Source organism: Loxodonta africana, chromosome 4 (assembly GCF_030014295.1).
Source record: "Loxodonta africana isolate mLoxAfr1 chromosome 4, mLoxAfr1.hap2, whole genome shotgun sequence".
Lineage (NCBI taxonomy): Eukaryota > Metazoa > Chordata > Mammalia > Proboscidea > Elephantidae > Loxodonta > Loxodonta africana.
In genome coordinates this window covers 168,221,495-168,239,929 of record NC_087345.1, presented here as the reverse complement: position 1 = coordinate 168,239,929, position 18,435 = coordinate 168,221,495, and the positions used below count along the sequence as shown (strand labels likewise).

At 42.1% G+C, this 18,435-nt stretch overlaps 1 protein-coding gene across 1 annotated transcript in view; it reads right to left on the bottom strand.

The window, feature by feature from the left end:
- The window catches only part of GAD2 (glutamate decarboxylase 2), an 82,978-nt gene that overhangs the window by 20,299 nt on the left and 44,244 nt on the right, over positions 1 to 18,435 (bottom strand). The window contains exons 9-11 of the mRNA XM_064284924.1: positions 8,237 to 8,291; positions 6,427 to 6,543; positions 4,082 to 4,146 (exon numbers count right to left, since the gene is read on the bottom strand). Coding sequence (XP_064140994.1) covers positions 4,082 to 4,146; positions 6,427 to 6,543; positions 8,237 to 8,291 — 237 coding nt within the window. The remainder of the gene's footprint in view (positions 1 to 4,081; positions 4,147 to 6,426; positions 6,544 to 8,236; positions 8,292 to 18,435) is intronic.

The window sequence follows — 18,435 nt, the reverse complement described above, 5'->3', positions numbered from 1 at the left end:
GAGGGTGGATGTCAGCTAGCCAGGCAGACAGCAGTTAGTGGCCAGAGGATCTTATCTAAGTAAATGAATAGTCCCGCTCATCTTCTGGTCTTTCTTTGGCTCTGACATTGGCTGTCAGATATTTTAGGACTGGAATGGAGGACACAGAAGCAAAAGCAATTCATGTCCAGTGGCTACAACTCCTGGCAAGAGGACTAAATGGCTTCATGAATAATAATGGAACTGTGGCACTGGAAAGCTCCTTTCAAGAAAATATCTCCTTATTCTGTAGAATGACCCTAGAGTCAATAAACCTGGGCTCTAAGCAGTAGATTACAGTGATGAAGGGAGGGGAGTTCAGGAGCCAGACAGTCTCTGTTTCATCTAAGTTCCATCACTTTCTAGCTGTGTGACTTTTAACAAGTTACTTACTCTTTCTATGTCTACATTTCCTTGTGTGTGAAAGAACAGCAATAAACAGCTTGGGTAAAGTGCTTAGGACTTTGACACACAGTAAGCATTCAATAAAGCTGGCTCTTGCGATTGATTTCAGCTCTGTCACTCACTAGCTTTGTGACATTGGGCACATACTGCCTGCTATCCTACACATTCTACAGCGCTACGTCTCATCAGAAGCCCCAGCGGTGCAGTGATTGAGAGCTCAACTGCTAGCCAAAAGGTCTGCAGTTGGAATCCACCAGCGGCTCCGTGGAAACCCTATGGGGCAGTTCCACTCTGTCTTATAGGGCTGCTATATGAGCTGGAAAGTGACTTGACAGTAACAGGTTTTGTTTTTTGGTTTTAAGTCTAACTATGGTAAAACTCAGACTGGTCAGTAAGGAAGCCCGATGGGAGAAGAAAAGCTGTCCTCCATTTCCCTGACTGTGTGTGTCTGTTTCCATGCAGTGGTCTATTTGTTGTTTTAGAATGGAAGCCAAGGCCCACAACTACCTGTCACTGAATTCTCTGTCCCGCCTCTCTCTGGAGGGGCTGCCTCCTAAAGATGGCAAAAAGCTGCAGAGTGACTTGATGAGATGGCTTTAATTTTTTTGAGAAATGTTGGCAATTTGTCAAATACAGCCTCAGGTTCCTTTTCAAAATGTTTTCCCATGGGAGTCTAGCATGAGGCTTCTGTGGTTTTCAGTAAGCTGGAGAGAAGCAAGTCCCTCAGGGCTGTTTTGAAGACATACTCTTGTGCCCATATTCTCACCTCAAACTCACAGATCCCGAATGACACATTAGCCCTCCCACTCCTCATCCATCTAACTCTATTCTTCTCTATGTTCTGTGCCTTGGATCTTGGAGCCATTTTCCTTCAAGCATCCGGCCCCCAAACCTCAGTATCATCTTTTGTTCCATCTCTTCTTCCCACTCTCCTGATATCGTCCTTTCCAGTTCTGTTTCCCACGTCCCCTGGGTTCACCCACCCATTTCCCTGTCCATTGCTACCGTGCCAGGTCACACCTTCAGCATCTCCTAACCTCCTATACCTGGACTTCCGTAATAGCTTCTCATTACTCCCTGGTTTCTATCTCCTCTCAAATCCAGAGTTATCTTTCCAAAAAGCGGATAATATCACTTTTCTTCTCAAAACCCTGTGATGGCTCCTACAGTGGCGGTTTGCAATCTTTTTTTTCCAGACACATGAGTAATTTACTGCTTTCCCATCTGTGGAGCCCTGGTAGTGCAGTGGTTAACAGCTCGGCTGCTAACCGAAAGGTTGGCAGTTTGAATCCACCAGGCGCCCCTTGGAAACTCTATGGGGCAGCTCTACTCTGTCCTATAGGGTTGCTATGAGTGAGAATCCATTCGGCAACAACGGGTTCTCCCGTCTGTAAGTGGCTCACACAGCAGCCAGTCTTTGTGCAGGAATTCGTGTGACGTGAAATAGCACCCCCAGGTGATTCTGACTTGGCTCTGCAGGTAGGTCCTCTGCTGGACAGGACTTTGGGACTTTCCACTAATTTCCCAGCACCATCTGTCACGGCCACCATTGTCTCCTGTATCCATCTCACTCTCCAGTCCAACAGGTCTAAGCTTTCTCCAAGGACCTGTGCGCTTCCAAACCTCAGTGCCTCTGCTCAGGATGCAGCTTGAATGCCCTTCTTCCATTTTCTGCTGGATGAGGACTCCTCACCTGTTGATGCTACGCTCCAAGGCTCACCCTTCGGTGAGAGCCTTCTTTAATAGGCCTGTTTAGGAAGGGTCATTCCTTCCTCTGTGCCCTCCCATCAGCTTGCTTCTCTTCTCAGCCTTTACTTCTTCCTGCCTTGAATTCCGACCCATTGTTAATTGTCCACATCATTGTGTGGACTTCATATCTGGGTTAGCAGGTTTAATTATGATACAGGTTCAAGAACTGTGGCAATGAGAGGACTCTGTGTTCCAGGATGAATGTTCTGAGCTTTGCTCTCAGATAATAGTCTTTAGTACAAAAGCATGTGGGTGTTTATTTTTCTGAGGCTCAGGGTGGGTAATATGAGTTTTCAAGTAACCGTTGGTGGAGGGTGAGCTGTGGCTTTCAAAAGTTGGAGCCATAAATGGCATTAAAGGTAGAATAACAGACACTCATTTTTTTTTTTTTTTGTGCCAGTCAGAAGGAAATTCAAAGATGAGAACATGCTGTGTGCAGGGCCCTCTCTCAAAACACAGGAACTTAATTCTTATTCTGATGACCTGAGGCAGCACCACGTGATTCAAAGTGTCATTGTAATTGGATAATAATGACTGTAGCGCATTAGAAGGCTTGAAAGGTAAACTGGCATAGAGTTTTAGCCTTGTATTGATGGGGCCCTGGCAGTGCAGTGGTTAAGAGCTTGGCTGCCAATCAAAAGGTCTGCAGTTCATGTCCACCTGCTGCTCCTTGGAAACCCTATGGGGGAGCTCTACTCTGTAGTATAGGGTCGCTGTGAGTCGGAATGGACTCCACAGCAATAAGTTTGATTTTTTGGTTTAGATACATGTAAGCTGGGCTTATGAAAAATTTTGTTGTTGTAACTAAACTACAGGGATATTTTTACAAAAGATAGTAAATTTCTGATGAAACACCACACAAATATTTTATAGACAGTCATTTTGGTGTCACCCGACAGTGTCACCCAGTGTGGTTAGCACCCCCACCCTACCCTAGCGACACCACCACTGACAGATGCCTCCCAGCTTCCTCAGCCTCTCTCCGCGTCCTGGAACACATATTGTGCCAAGGCATCTCAGGGCAGAGCCCCGGGAAAACTTTTCCTGGGCGGCATCTGGCTATTTGGCAGGGCACGTTGGGTATTTGGCAGCCTCAGATGAATTCAGGGTTTCTCCGTGGCCTGGAGCGTCAGATCTCACCACTGTAGCTGACCTGCCACTGTGTGATGGGAAAACTGGGAACTCTAAGCTCGCCTTGCATATGGTCCACACCAAAGTCTGAGGTGGAGTTCATATTCTGTACTTTTTTTTTTCTTTGGACTTAAATATGCTTTGTGTGTAGTGTGTGGGGGTGTTTTGCAGCTTTTCTAACAGTGTACTGCGTGGGCTCTGACCAAAAGGAGCTCTGCAACATCAATCACAGTTATGTCAGAAAAAAATTATCACAAGAATGAAACCACGAGATCATGGTATTATCATGAGTATGCCTTGCTTTAAGTAAATCGGCCATATCAAACCCAAACTTTCCACTTTAGTAAGTTATAATGTGCTTATCTTCTTTGCAAAATTATTTGTTGGTTTATATAAAAGCAGTGGGTATTATCCTGTAATGGGACTTGAAAGCTATAGATCTTCTCCCTAGAAAAAGGCAGACTGTCTGCAAGTTTTAAACAATTCTGGTGGCTGGGTCAGAGGCCCCAGAAAGGTCGTTCCTGAATCCCCTGGTGAATCATAGGCCCCCAGTTAGGAACCTATATTTGAGAGCCATTTCACCTGGGTCACTTGATATGGGATTGGATTTCTTTTTATTGCTTAAAAATAAGAGTGTAATAATTTCACCAGGCAATGAACACAAGCACTGCACAAAGAAGGCTCACTTGTGTTCTAAGAGCCCCTGGAAATCAAGTGGAAATTTGCTTTCACATTTAGCTTTCACACTTTACATTGTTAACAGGAAAAATGTGTGTACCTCTCCACGCCGCTCAATTTCCATTTGTGTTTCCGGGATACCAGTAATCCTCCTCCCCAAGCTGCCTGAAAAAGGAAGATCATATAAGGAAAAAGGTTGACTAGGTTTCTATAGTTTGGTGTCTTCTAGAACACAGAGTATCTTGCAGAGTGAAAATTACTTTCTTGACCCTACCCCACCTTCTTCTAGCGTCAGACCTCCTAAGTTTATATTGGAGGGCTATCTTAAGGTCTCAGACTCCACCGCTCATTTATAGGAATGTAAGGAGCCAAATTTGAAGCACACTCCCTCAGTCTACAAGAGAAGGAGAAAATGTTCCCCCCCAACTCACCACTACCACCCTTAGTCCCAGTGAAGCTCATGTTCTCGGAATAAGGAACCATATGTTCTCCACACTTAAGAAAAAAAGAATTTTTTTTCTTTTTTTTAAGGGTAGAGAAGATGGGCTGGGGACCCATTAAACAGCTTCCAAGTTGTAAGGAAAAACCCTTTTGAGAAGTCTGGATGATTCCAGAGGGATAAAAAAAAAAAAAGAGGGATAGAACAGCTTAACAACCCTATTTTACTGATGTGTAATATTGGACAAGAGAATTCCTCTGTCCAAGAAAAGCAAACAGGAAAGATTCATCATACTAGTCAATTCGCTGCGGTATTAGAACAACAACAACAAAAAACCCAGTGCCCTCGAGTCGATAGAACATGCCCCTTAAAAGTCTACTCAAGTTTGAAGATCTGAATTGGTGTAGTAATCTTTGCAAAGAAGATGTCAAGATGGTGTCTAATTTGAAAATGTTGACATTCTTTACTGTGTGTGTGAAAATCATCCTGGGATATTTTTTAAAGAAAAAAAAAAAAACTGTTAAGGTTTAATTGTGTGTCTCTTTGTTGTCATTTCCATTTTTTTACACTTTGAAAAATGATCCAGTTTTCAAAATGTGTAATATTTTACGATTATTTTCTAATTTAATTATAGAGTGTATAAATATTAAACATTAAATCTAATAAGAATAAGTGGTAAATGTGATATATTTCAAACAAAAGTTAAACCAATCAGTTAAAAGGTTCCCCAGCTCTAATTTAAGTAGGAAGCCTTGGGGAGAGATCACAGCATCTGCTGGCATAGGACACGCAGACATTCTTATTTTTAACATTGTTAGAGTAATCAGCTCCCTGAAACAGCTAGCAAGATTTAGCAGGCTTCTCAGTTCTAAAACCTAGGTCACTGATGGTAGTTGAGGTATTCAACCTTTTGGGTCCTTCGTGTCTTCATGTGTAAAGTGAAGGGGTCTCTGGTAGCCTAATGAACAACTCACACTGTTAATCAGGGAAGGAAAAGAAGATAGGTAATTGCTATGTAGGATAACTCTGGAATAATGGAAACCTACCTAGGTTAGCCTGAAGAAGTTTTCTGCTTCTAAAAAAAAGCTAGAGAGGGGATTAATTTGGTCTGAGTACTTATTATAAAGCTGAAATGACCTATGCTGGTGCTACTCAAAGTGCTACCCGACAACAGCATGAGGATCTTGCACCAAAATGTCAATCAATTTATGGCTTCCTTCATTGAGAAAGTCTTGTAACGAAAAAAAGTCAGCTAAACCAAACACCGTGCTTAGTAATGGCCTGGCACAAGCTCCTTATTTCATCATAGATTAAAAGAGTTTACAGATGGCAGCTGATCTTTGAAACACACTTGGAGTAATACTGATCTAAACTTCAATCCATTCAATTCATTCTTCTAAAAATTGACATGTTTTTTCATATGAAAATGTTTTGAGGGGTACAATTCCATTATTTTTTGGTGTGACTAAGCCTGGAGTCAAAACATCTCAAATACAATTTATCGTCTCAGCTGATCAAGCTCATTGATGATTAGAAATGTGGTTCAGATTTCCTAGCAAGCTGTCAAGCCTGCTTTCGTCTTTAAACATATGAATACCTGACTTGAGTCTGAGACTTTTATCTTCTAGCTTTCCTGTATAAATGCATCATCTTTTTACTTTTTTGATCATTCTTGCAAGTGTGTGAATGTATGTTTATGTCAGCTGTATTCCTTCATGGATGTTTATGGCTCAATGAGTTGAGAACTAAGTGCACAGCTCATGTACTGGTCACAAAAATAAAAATATCAACATGTTGGGTACATTAAGGCATAATCAGCCTCCAACTGCTTCCTGTGAATGCTGTGTACTGTGTGAGTTGTGCACTACTTTGCCTCTGCAATCCTTAAAACTTAAATGTCACCATTCTGAAAATAAGCTCATAAAAGAAAAAAAATTCATTCTCTGATCCTCAGATGAAAAATGTGCAAGAATATTTTAATGGCCAGCCCCTAGTGGGATACTTACATCCACATGCATCCAGATGTTATATTTTTTGCAAATGTCAGCAATAGCTAAGAGGGGATCGAACGCTCCATACACGGTGGTTCCAGCAGTGGCGCTCACAAGGAAAGGAACAAATCCCTACACAAAGGAGAAAGCCCCCCAGAAGGTCAAACAGTGGCTCAAGGATTCTTTTAAAAATCTGATGAAAACAATGGAAATTCTTCTCCTACCATATGCATCTGCATTTTTGGAACAATCAGAAAGTTTATGGACACCCCGGAGCTTGGTAGGTCCCCACATGGTGCCAATGGTCTGTGTCCAAGTACAAACCTAAAGGTTGGCGGTTTGAACCCACCCAGAAGTATCACGGAAAAAAGCCTTGGGGGTCTGCTTCCTTAAGATTACAGCCAAGAAAACCCTATGTGGCAGCTCTACTTTGTAACCCACGGGGTTGCTATGAGTCGGAAGCAACTTGATGGCACAGTGGTCTGATTTTTGCGCTTGGAACCCATTGGAATCTGTGTGCACTCTCCAGGACCTGCATTCCCTGGTCCATTCTGGTGGCCTTGCCAGTTGGCTTATGAGAATAGACACTGGGGTTCTCGGGAGGGGCCTTCCCAAACATAAAGGTGAGCAAACTTTGTGGTACCCACCATCATTTATATATTCTAGGTAGATTTCCTGACCTTTTTTTTTTCCTTTGCAAACTTTCTAGTTCTCCTTATTCACAACAGAAAATCTGAGCCTAATAAACTGCCTAGAATGAACAGGCAAGAGAACAAAAAGAAAGACCTCTGATCAACCCATTATTCTTCTTTGGAAAATCCTCTGATAATTTATTTGCAGTCTTAGAGGGGAGGGTAGATATGGGGCCACATAATTAGCCATGGCTTTTATTCCAAGTAGTCCTCAGTCTGTCTTGTCAAGGCACAATGAAAATCGATTGAAATAACAGGCTGCTGCTGAAAGAAGGCAGAATTTCACAAACAGGATGAATCTGGTTACAGCCTGACTCGGAATGCGACATGATGAGGTTACAGCATGAGTCTTTAGGTGGCAGCAAAGGTTTAATCTTGTGGTTTATTTTTCTAGCAGCAGTTCTAGCACAAGAACCAGGGAAACTTTCCTATTGTCACTTTGCAGAAAAATGGCATATGAAAATAGGTAATTATTCCTGAGTTCATAATAATCAAATGCATGCATTATGCCAAGGAACTGTGGGTTATACTATCAAGAGTTAAACTAAGAGAGTTCTAAAAACAAACTCTGGTTTGTGAGACATCGGGGATGTAAACGAGTTCCTAGAGCTTTGTGGGAATCTTTGACAGGTCTTTAGAAGTTGTTACTTCCAAAAAGAGTTCTGTGCTTCCTGCAAACCAAGATATTTGGAGAGCCAATCATATCAGCCTGCATCTAGGCAGGAAAAGCTGGTCCCTTTAAAAAAACTATACATCAGAGACTCACAAACTGTATTAGCATTAGGATATTTGCCACTTGTGAAAATTATCTTTCAAATGCAGGTCTGTTTAATGCTAACCCTCAAAACATCAGGAAGACACATGCCTTGGAAACTCCTGTAGTATCTCTGTATATATTATTTATTTAGCAGCTTAGACCTTTCCAAAGCACAGCCTGTAACTCAGAGAAATAAATCATGATAGGATGCAAAACTCCATGCTCTCCTGAAAGGTGGGAGGTTGAGGTTTGGATGCTATTTTTAACATGAAACCAAAGTGTGTTTCTCTACTGGGTGGAAATAGAAGTATGTATTCCCAGCTTGTTAGGGCTGATAAAACCCCCTTCCTCCCCGTTCTCCCTCCCACGCACTTACTTTTTGTTTGGCTTCAAGGATCCTTCTTTCAAGATCAGATGGGATCATTTTCCCTCTAAAAGAAAAAATAAATATATTACAGGTTTGTTTGGAAGAATTTACTGTGCTGCCTTTGCAACGTAAGCAGTCACAGGGGAGTAAAAGTCCAGCCCTAAACAGTAGAGAATAATGGTCAGTTAAAGCAACTCCTTGGCTATTTCCAGCAAGAAATGTATTCACATCCCTGAATGATGCTTGGCTATAATATACACCACGTTTATGCAACTCCTAACCACGCTGTGCTGTTATCTTGTTGAACAGCCACAAGGTCCCTCTACTTTGCTCAGAGTCTGCTTTTTAAGTCATCCACGTAATTCCACTAAAATAAGCCTGATTTGGAGCGAGATCTTTGGCAACGAATGGGGGAGTACACATTTGTCTTCCAGGGCTTCTAATGAATGGAACTGCAATTTCACACACAGACACAAAGCCAAGAAGAGAGTAATCCATTCTGCCACCCTGATCTTGAAACCGTTGAATGAAAATATTAAGTCAAAAAGCTACCTAATTATATTCTAAGGGCTAAAAACATAAAGCAGGCCAAGAACTCATGGGCTCAAACTCAAACAGTTATATAGACAGGCATCCTAAAAAGAAATATCCCCAAATGTTTCTTTCTTAAGATAAAAACAAGATAATACTTGGCTTACAATAAAAACCTTGTTAGATGTTGTTAGTTGCCATCAAGTTGGCTCTAACTCACGGCAACCCTAGGCACAAGAGGATGAAATATTGCCTGGTCCTACCTTATTCTCACAATAGCCAGGATGCTCAAGTCCAGTTTTTGTTTCTGGCTTTGTCTGTATTTTGAGTGCCTTCCTACTTCGGGGGCTCACCTCCCAGCACTCTATCTGAGAATGTTCTATTGTAATCCACAGGGTTTTCATTTGCTGATTTTTGGAGTAGGTCACCAGGCTTTTCTTCCTAGACTGTCTTAGTCTGGAAGCTCTGCTGAAACCTGTCCACCATGGGCGACCCTGCTGGTATTTGAAATATCAGTGGCATAGCTTCCAGCATCATAGTAACATGAAAGCCACCACGGTATGGCAAACTGACAGACAGGTATTGGACAAAAACTCTACTTTTATAATAATCAGAAATACTAATTTCTACCAGAAACAATTGCTGTTTATAGAAGAGTAGGCCAATTAATATCAGTAGATACGTGATCTTGGTCAAGTTACTTAACTTCCCTGTAAAATAACTATACTAATGTCACTTATATAGTTATTATGAGGGTTAAATGCATTAATAAATGCAAAATGACTTAAAAAGTGCTTCGGATATGGTAAGCCAAATGTTGGGTTTCATTGTTGAGATTGTTATTAGACATTGTGACATTGTAATATTTTCATCCCAAGACTTTGGGGGAAAAAGAGGCAAAGGATAGACCAGGGTAGTTGCATGGTACTGGTCGCTGTTGTTAGCTGCTATTGAGTCAGTTTGGCCTCATGGTGACCCCACGTATGCAGAGCAGAACTGCTCCGTAGGGTTTTCAAGGCTGTGACCTTTCGGATGCAAATGACCAGGCCTGTCTTCCAGGTGACTCTGGGTGGGTTCTAACTGCCAACTTTTTAGCCAGTAGTCCAGTGTTTAACAATTTGTGCCACCTAGTGAGAAATTGTGTAAAGCAAAATAGCTCTCTGACAGTAAAAAGATCAGTGTTTGCCAGGGGTTCAGCGGAGAGGGGAAACGAGGACTAGGTGGAGGACAGGGCATTTTCAGGGCAGATTCTGTTAACGGTGGACACATGACATTTCTATCTAAGTTCTCAAAAGGCAATTTGGAAAAATAAATTATGGGGAAGGAAGCTGTCACAATGAGCTGTTGGGGGATGCTACTGGCTGGCATTTAGCGAGCAATGAGTGGGGTTCTGACATCCGAGTCACCCACCAGCACAACAGTATGTTTGACCCGGTGATTGCAGACACAGAGCAAGCACTGGGCGACCTCACTACATCTGCTAGGGCAGTCTTGCCTAAGCTTTTCATATTGAGATATGCTACTTTATTAAAAATTACTTTTCTAACTTTCCTCCATTTTTCTAGCTTGGACATTATGTAGTAAAAGCAGGTAAGTTACATTTTGTATGATTTTCATTTCAGGGTAATAAAGGCGGTATTACAAAACAGTTGTAATATAAAGCGGACGTGAGGTCTCCAAGCATCGAGAAAGCGAAGCTATTTTCCAAAGAAAGGCAGTTACAACGCCATTACCTGGGCACAGTAACTGACAAGTTACTAGTGATTAGTTTGTCAGGCTGAAATGCAACAAAGGACGCTAAAGTTACATTTACTGTGGAAGGGTATGGACTCAAATTCAGAGCAGCTCACTGCTTAAGAACTTCAGTTGAGATGTACCCCTCACAGGGGAGACTATGGGACCCTTCCAGGAGGTAGGGTGGTAGAGTTGGGAAAGTTGCCCCAGAGGGCATCTCACTCCCTACATTTTCCCAACACTTCACAGCTTTGCCTTGGGACATCCCCTAAAGCAATGATTTTAGGCTACGCTACAAAACTTTGAAGGAGCCCTGGTGGCGCAGTGGTTAATCACTTGGCTGCTAACTGAAAGAAAGGTCAGTGGTTTGAGCCCGCCAGCTGCTCTGTAGGAGAAAAGACCTGGTGATCTGCTCCTATAAAGATTACAGTCTTGGAAACCCTGTGGGGCAGTTCTGCCCTGTCCTGCAGGGTCACTATGAGTCTGAATTGACTTGATAGCAACTCGTTATAAAACCGGCTCTAGCCCTAATATAAACAAAATGTTCACATGTCAAAGAAAATTCGGGGTAGTATATTTATCTTTTAAATAAAGTTTCAAGCTCATTAAAATTGCCATAGTATTTTTTATAGGTAAACATGAAAACTGAGAAAGAGAATTCTTAGAACTTGTTCTGAGACCCCTGAATTTTAAAGAGAATGGTATAGACCAGGCCAGCTTTTCATTTTGTTATACATGACGTCACTACGAGTCGGAGTTGACTCGACGGCACCTAACGACAACAACCACAAGCTAAACACCTCTGCCTTGGAGAATTTTGGGAAGACTAGCTTGACAATCACTATTTGTTCATCTAAACATAAAAATATCTGGACATTTTGTGAAGCATAAAGCAATATGCTGTCACCAAGAAGGCACAGATCAGGGCACATAATTGTCAAGGACTCAAGATCTGATTCTAGTCTAACCCTCTCATTTTCTACATGAGGAAATGGGTCAAGAGAGGTGTAGTGACTGCTCAAGATCAAATGCTGGTAAAAGACCAGGCTGTAACTAAGTATAAAAATGTCAAGCTTCCAAAACAACTTCTAAGGGACCAAATACAGAGGAAACCTACCTTGAAAGGGTAGGCTCTTTTAAGATTAAAAAAAAAAAAAAAACCTGAAGCCAGTGCCACTGAGTCAATTCCGATCAATAGGAACGCAATAGGACAGAACAGAACTGCCCCACAGGGTTTCCAAGGCTGTAAATCTTTACGGAAGCTGTCTGTCACAACTTTCTCCTGCCAAGCAGCTGGTGGGTTTGAACCACTGACCTTTCTGTTAGCAGCTGAGCTCTCAACCACTGTGCTACCATATAATTATTTTAAGGCAATATCTGGCTTTCATGGATCAGAGGTATCATTCAAGCCCGGCTGGAAAACTAATATATGGTCTGTGCCATTTCCATACCAGTGAGTTTGGGGCAAGGAGAAGGGAGGAGGCTTGTCAAATAATCAACTCCAAATGTTCACTTCTCTTCCTGAGTGGAAAGAGATGGTTGTGGCTTTTGACAGGGAGGGCGTTCATCTTTCCTAGGGTGTTCTGTTTTCTCTAGATCCTATTTGTTTTGTTCACGTATGAACCCAGAGCTGAGCACACTGCAGGTGGCAGATAAATATTCCTTGGATATGTGCGGCTAAAAGGCAGACGTTTAACCCTAGGATGACGTAAATATATTTACCTTACTTTAACGTTTGGCCAGACAGCTAGTATGGGAGTTTCTGGGGACAAAAACTTTAATCTATGTTGGAATTGATTGAATTGCTTTAGAACAATGCTTCTTAAAATTTAGTCTGCTTGAGTTATCTGTGTACTTATTTAAAATACACTCTTTGAGCTTGCTCCTAGGGATTTGATTCAGTAGGTCAGATATCAAACCAAACCAAACCAAACCAGTTGCTGTTGAGTTGATTCCAACTCATTGTGACCCCGTGTGTGTCAGAGTAGAATTGTCCTCCATAGGGTTTCTAATGGCTGATTTTTTTGGAAAGTAGATCCCCAGGCCTTTCTTCCCAGGTGCCTCTGTTCAGATTTGAACTGCCAATCTTCCAATTAGCAGCCAAGCACTTAACTCTTGGCACCACCCAGGGACTCCTAGGTTGGTATGTTATTGTTGGTTGCTATTGAGTTGATTCTGACCATGGTGACCCCATGTATTACAGAGTAGAACTGCTCCCTAGGGTTTTCTTGGCTGTAATCACAATGGAAACCAATCAACAGGACTTTTCTTCCAGGTTTGAACCAACCTTTATGTTAGCAGTTGAGTGCAAACCACTTGCACCACCTACGGACCTACTTCTGTATAAACCAGAAACCAAACCCGTTGCCGTCAAGTCAATTCCAACTCATAGCCACCTTATAGGACAAAGCAGAATTGCCTAATAACGTTTCCAGGCTGCAATCTTTATGGAAGCAGTTGTGGAGCGGCTGGTGGGTTTGGACAATGACCTTTCGGTTGGCAGCTAAGTGAGCACTTCACTACTGTGCCACCAGGGCTCCTTTAGGCCTGTATAACCCCTTGGAAAAGCTCAGTCAGAGCAAGGACAGGGGCCTACTGAGGATCAAACCATCAATTACTCATATGCAAGTTCAAGTTGAAACTGAAGAAAATTTGAACAAGTCCACCAGGCCCAAAGTAAGACCTTGAGTATATCCCACCTGAATTTAGAAACCATCTCAACAATAGATCTGACATGCTGAACACTGATGACTGAAGATCAGATGAGTTGTGGAATGACATCAAGGACATCATGCATGAAGAAAGAAAGAGGCCATTAAAATCACAGGAGAGAAAGAGAAGACCTAACTAGATGTCAGAAGAGACTCTGAAACTTGCTCTTGAACATCGAGTAGCTAAAGCAAAAGGAAAAAATTCTGAAGTAAAAGTTCTGAACAGAATATTTCAAAGGGTGCCTTGAGAAGACAAAGTAAAGTATTACGATGACATGTGCAAAGACTTGGAAATAGAAAACCAAAAGGGAAGAGCATGCTCAGAATTTCTCAAGCTGAAAGAACTGAACAAAAAATTCAAGACTCGAGTTGTAATACTGAAGGATTCTACAGAGAAAATATTAAATGACACAGGAAATATCAAAAGAACATGGAAGGAATACACAGAGTCACTATACCAAAAATAATTGGTTGATGCTCAACCATTTCAGGAGGTAACATATGATCAGGAACCGATGGTACTGAAGGAAGAAGTCCAAGCTGCACTGAAGGCACTGGCAAAAAACAAGACGGAATACCAATTGAGATGTTTCAACAAACGGATGCAGCACTGGAAGTGCTCTCTCGTCTAATGCCAAGAAATTTAGAAGACAGCTACTTGGCCCACTGACTGTAAGAGATCCATATTTATGCCTATTCCCAAGCAAGGTGATCCAACCGAATGTGGAAATTATCGAACAATATCATTAATATCACAGCAAGCAAAATTTTGCTGAAGGTCAGTCAAAAATGGCTGCAGAAGTACATGGACAGGGAACTGTCAGAAATTCAAGCTGGATTTAGAAGAGGACATGGAACCAGGGATGTCATTCCTGATGTCAGATGGATCCTGGCTGAAAGCAGTGAATATCAGAAGGATGTTTACCTGTGTTTTATTGACTATGCTAAGGCATTTGACTTATGGATAACATTGCAGAGGATGGGAATACCAGAACATTTATTGTGCTCATGAGGAATCTGTACATGGATCAAGAGGCCGTCGTTTGAACAAAACAAGGAGATACTGCATGGTTTAAAGTCAGGAAAGGTGTATGTCAGGGCTATATCCTTTCACCATATCTATTCAATCTATATGCCGAGAAAAAATCAGAAAAGCTAGAATACATGAAGAAGAATGGGGCATCAGGATTAGAAGACTCATTAACAACCTGCAATATGCAGATGAAACAACCTTGCCCTTGCTGAAAACAAAGAAGACTTGAAGCACTTAGTAATGATCAAAGACCACAGCCTTCAGTATGGATTAGACCTTGAAATAAAGAAAACAAAAATCCTTGCAACTGGACCAATAAGCAACATCATGATAAATGGAGAAAAGATTGAAGTTGTCAAGGATTTCATTTTACTTGGATCCACAATCAACCCCATGGAAGCAGCAGGCAAGAAATCAAAAGACACATTGCCTTGGGCAAATCTGCTGTAAAAGACTTCTTTAAAGTGTTGAAAAGCAAAGATGTCACCTTGAGGACTAAGGTATGCCTGACCCAAGCCATGGTGTTTTCTATCACCTTCAGAAGACCAAAGAAGAATTGGTGCCTTTGAATTGTGATGTTGCCGAAGAATACTGAATATACCATGGACTGCCAAAAGAATGAACGAATCTGTCTTGGAAGAAGTACAACCAGAATGCTCCTTAGAAGCAAAGATGGCGAGACTACGTCTCACACACTTTGGAGATATTATCAGGAGGGATCAGTCCCTGCAGAAGGACATCATGCTTGGCAAAGTAGAGGGTCAATGAAAAAGAGGAAGACCCACTAAGAGACGGACTGACACAGTGGCTGCAACAATGGGCTCAAGCATAGTAACAACTGTGAGGATGGCGCAGGACCGGGCAATGTTTCATTCTGTTGTGCCTAGGGTCGGTATGAGTTGAAACTAACTCAATGGCACCTAACAACAACAACAACCCATTGCTGTTGAGTCGATTCCGATTTATAGCAACCCCATGTGTCCGAGTAGAACTGCTCCACAGGGTTTTCAAGGCTGTGACCTTTTGAAGCAGATTGCCAGGCCTGTCTTCCAAGGTGCCTCTATTAGTGGGTTCAAACTGCCAACATTTTGGCCAGTAGTGAAGTGCTTAGCTGTTTGGGCTACCCAGGGACTCCTTTATTGAGCCTTACTACGTGCCCAACACTGTTCTAGTGCAGCGGTGCCAGGGTCAACAAAACTGTCTCTGCTGTCCAGGGGTTACATGCAAGACAAACAATACAGCAAATAGACAATGATGCATAGGAATCAGCATTGCTAACAGGCACCCTCAAGAGATTCTGATGCAGGTAGACCCAGAGCCACACATTGAGAAACACTGCTTGAGAAATGGAAATTTTAGACTGGTAGGTATTTGAATAATTGTGTAAAATGCTAGCCAAGTACTTATTTTCAAATGACCCCTGGTTTTGAGCCAACGTGGCTCTACGGCAGCGAGCAGAAGGAGATGCAGATGTGCCTGCCTGCCCGTATGCTGCAGGGCGAGAGCACTGGTCGACAACAGTAGGCTCCTTTGAGAACTGGAAGCTGTCTGGCCAGGCCTGGCTTTCCAGGACCAGCATCTCTTGGCGCGTAGGAGGCATCCTCCATGTCTGGCCTGAAAGTATTTCTATAGCAATAGCATATATCTCTAATAATTCCTCATCCAGTTTTTAAGCTCACAATTAAGGAGTAAGTGATGCTTTGTAATGCTCCTCTCTGTTAATTGTTGGTGTTTAAGACTGCTACTAAAGTGAGGACTGTTGAATCTGACTGCTGCTTTTGATGCGGCTGTTTGGCACTGAAATTCCTGATCAGCAATAGCCTTTAAAAACTCATATGATGCTATGTTGTTGTTGTTGTTGTTGTTGTGAGTGCCTGCAAGTGGATGCCAACTCATAGTGACCCCATAGGAAGAGTAGAACTGCCCCATGGGTTTCAAAGGTTGTAATCTTTACGGAAGCAGACTGCCACATCTTTCTCCCACAGAGCAGCTGGTGGATTTGAACTGCTGACCTTTCAGTTAGCAGCCAAATGCTTTAACCACGGTATCACCAGGGCTCCTATATGATGCTACAGTGGCCAACAACTCCATTAAGTTGCCTGGGCAAAAATCCCACAAAGCCATGCAGAACTGCCGGAAGGAAAGAGGTTCTCTTTGTAGAAAGAAGGAAAAAGACACCATGGACCTTGGGCCCAGATTCGTAGCTATATTCCTATGACACTCAGGCATAACAGCCATTGTGGGGATGGCGCAGGACGGGGCAGTGTTTTGCTCCATTGTGCATAGGGTTGCTGAGTCGGAGCCAACCCGATGGCACCTAACAACAACAACCATTACTGTTAATAGCAACACCACCAGCAGCAATAATGAATCACCAGTTTTAGAAGCAGTAACTGCTCTATGCTTTACTACATGATTCCTGCTCTTCCCTCCCATCCCATAAGAGTTACTATTGTTCTTACTTTGTAGATAAGAAAACTGAAACTTGGAGGAGCCTCAGTCGAACGTGGTTAAAAGCCTGGAATGCAGAGACAGAATAGCTGCTTTCCTGCACTAGCTGTGCACACTTGAAGAATTAAGTTCCTCCTTTTACTCATTTTTAAAATGATAATAATAGTACCTGCTTCACAAAGTTTACATGAGGATTAAATGAGGTAGTTGGTATAACATACTAAGAATAAAAATTTGCCCAGCATATGGTAACCATTCAGTGCATGTTTTTTTTTTTTTTAAAAAAAGACCAGTTGGTGCCAAGTCAATTCTGGCTCATGACGACCCCATGTGTTTCAGAGTAGAACTGTGCTCCATAGGGTTTTCAAGATTATGACCTTTTGGAAGCAGATTGTCAGGCCTTTCTTCCGACGTGCCTCTGGGTTGGTTCTAATCACCACCATTTTGGTTAGCAGTGGAGCATGTAACCATTTACACCACCCAGGGACTCCCAGTACATGTTAGATACTCTTATTGTTGTTATTAGCTGTGTTGTTGCCTTAGTTGCCATCAAGTCAATTCCAGCTCATGGTGACCCAATGTGTGTAGAGTAGGATGGCTCCAAAGGGTTTTCAAGGCCGTGACCTGTCTTGCCAGACCTGTCTTCTGAGGTGCCTCTGAGTGGGTTTGACCAGCCAGGTTTTCAGACAGTAAAAACCAAACCTGTTGCCGTTGAGTCAATTTCAAATCATGGCAACCATACAGGACAAAGTAGAACGGCCCCAAAGAGTTTCCAAGGGGCGCCTGGTAGATTTGAACAGCTGACCTTTGGTTAGCAGCTGTAGCTCTTAACCACTACACCACCAGGGCTTCCTTTTAACTAGTAATGCTTTATGATTTGTGCCACCCAGGGACTCCTAACTGCAGTATTACGTGATTTGTAGGATGTCATACAGCTGGTAGAGGGCAGAGTCAAATTTCAAACCTAGAGCTGTGTGACATCAGAATTCAGGCTCTTAGCACTGTACAACAAATGCCTTCCTGAAGCATTTATGGGGCTTAAACAAAGTGCCTACTACTCTGACTTAACAAGGAGTTTTCCAGGTTGAGTTCTAAAATTGTAATGATACATGTGATATTTTCACTATGGTTTTCAGGAAACTCCCTGAACTGAGTAGTTCCTTGACCCCAATTTTTTTTTTTTTTTGCTATTAGCACTGGCTATTAAAATAAGAAAAACATCTAACCTCCTCTGTCTTGGGATGATATTGTTTTTCCTAGTATAACACCCGAATGCTACAGGAGTAACAGAAACTTGCTAGTTTTGGTATGCTTGACTAGTAGTGCTGAACAAAATTATGTCTCTAACATAGACTGCAATATAAAGATAGCAAGGGAGTTCATGGACTCAAGTGAATTTTCAAATTGCCCAGATACTATATGGTGACTTGAGAAATTACACAGACTGACTTGGGGAAAAAATTGTCAAAGGAACTGCAGAGCAGCAGTAAAAACTACCGAAGAGATGCCCCTGGGGAATAAGAGTTCTGTGTGTCATCATTGCTGCTGCAAATGTGGATAATCTTTCTTAGGAAAGGCCCCTAAGAAAATCTAACAAAAGTCAAAACAGATAATTTAGGAATTATCTGTATTACACAACCTCTTGGAAGCTCTTGAGCACCAGAAGAAAGCAAATAATAAAAATTAGAGCAGAATTAAATGAAATAGAGAATAGAAAAACAACTGCAAGAGTTAACAAGACCAAAAAC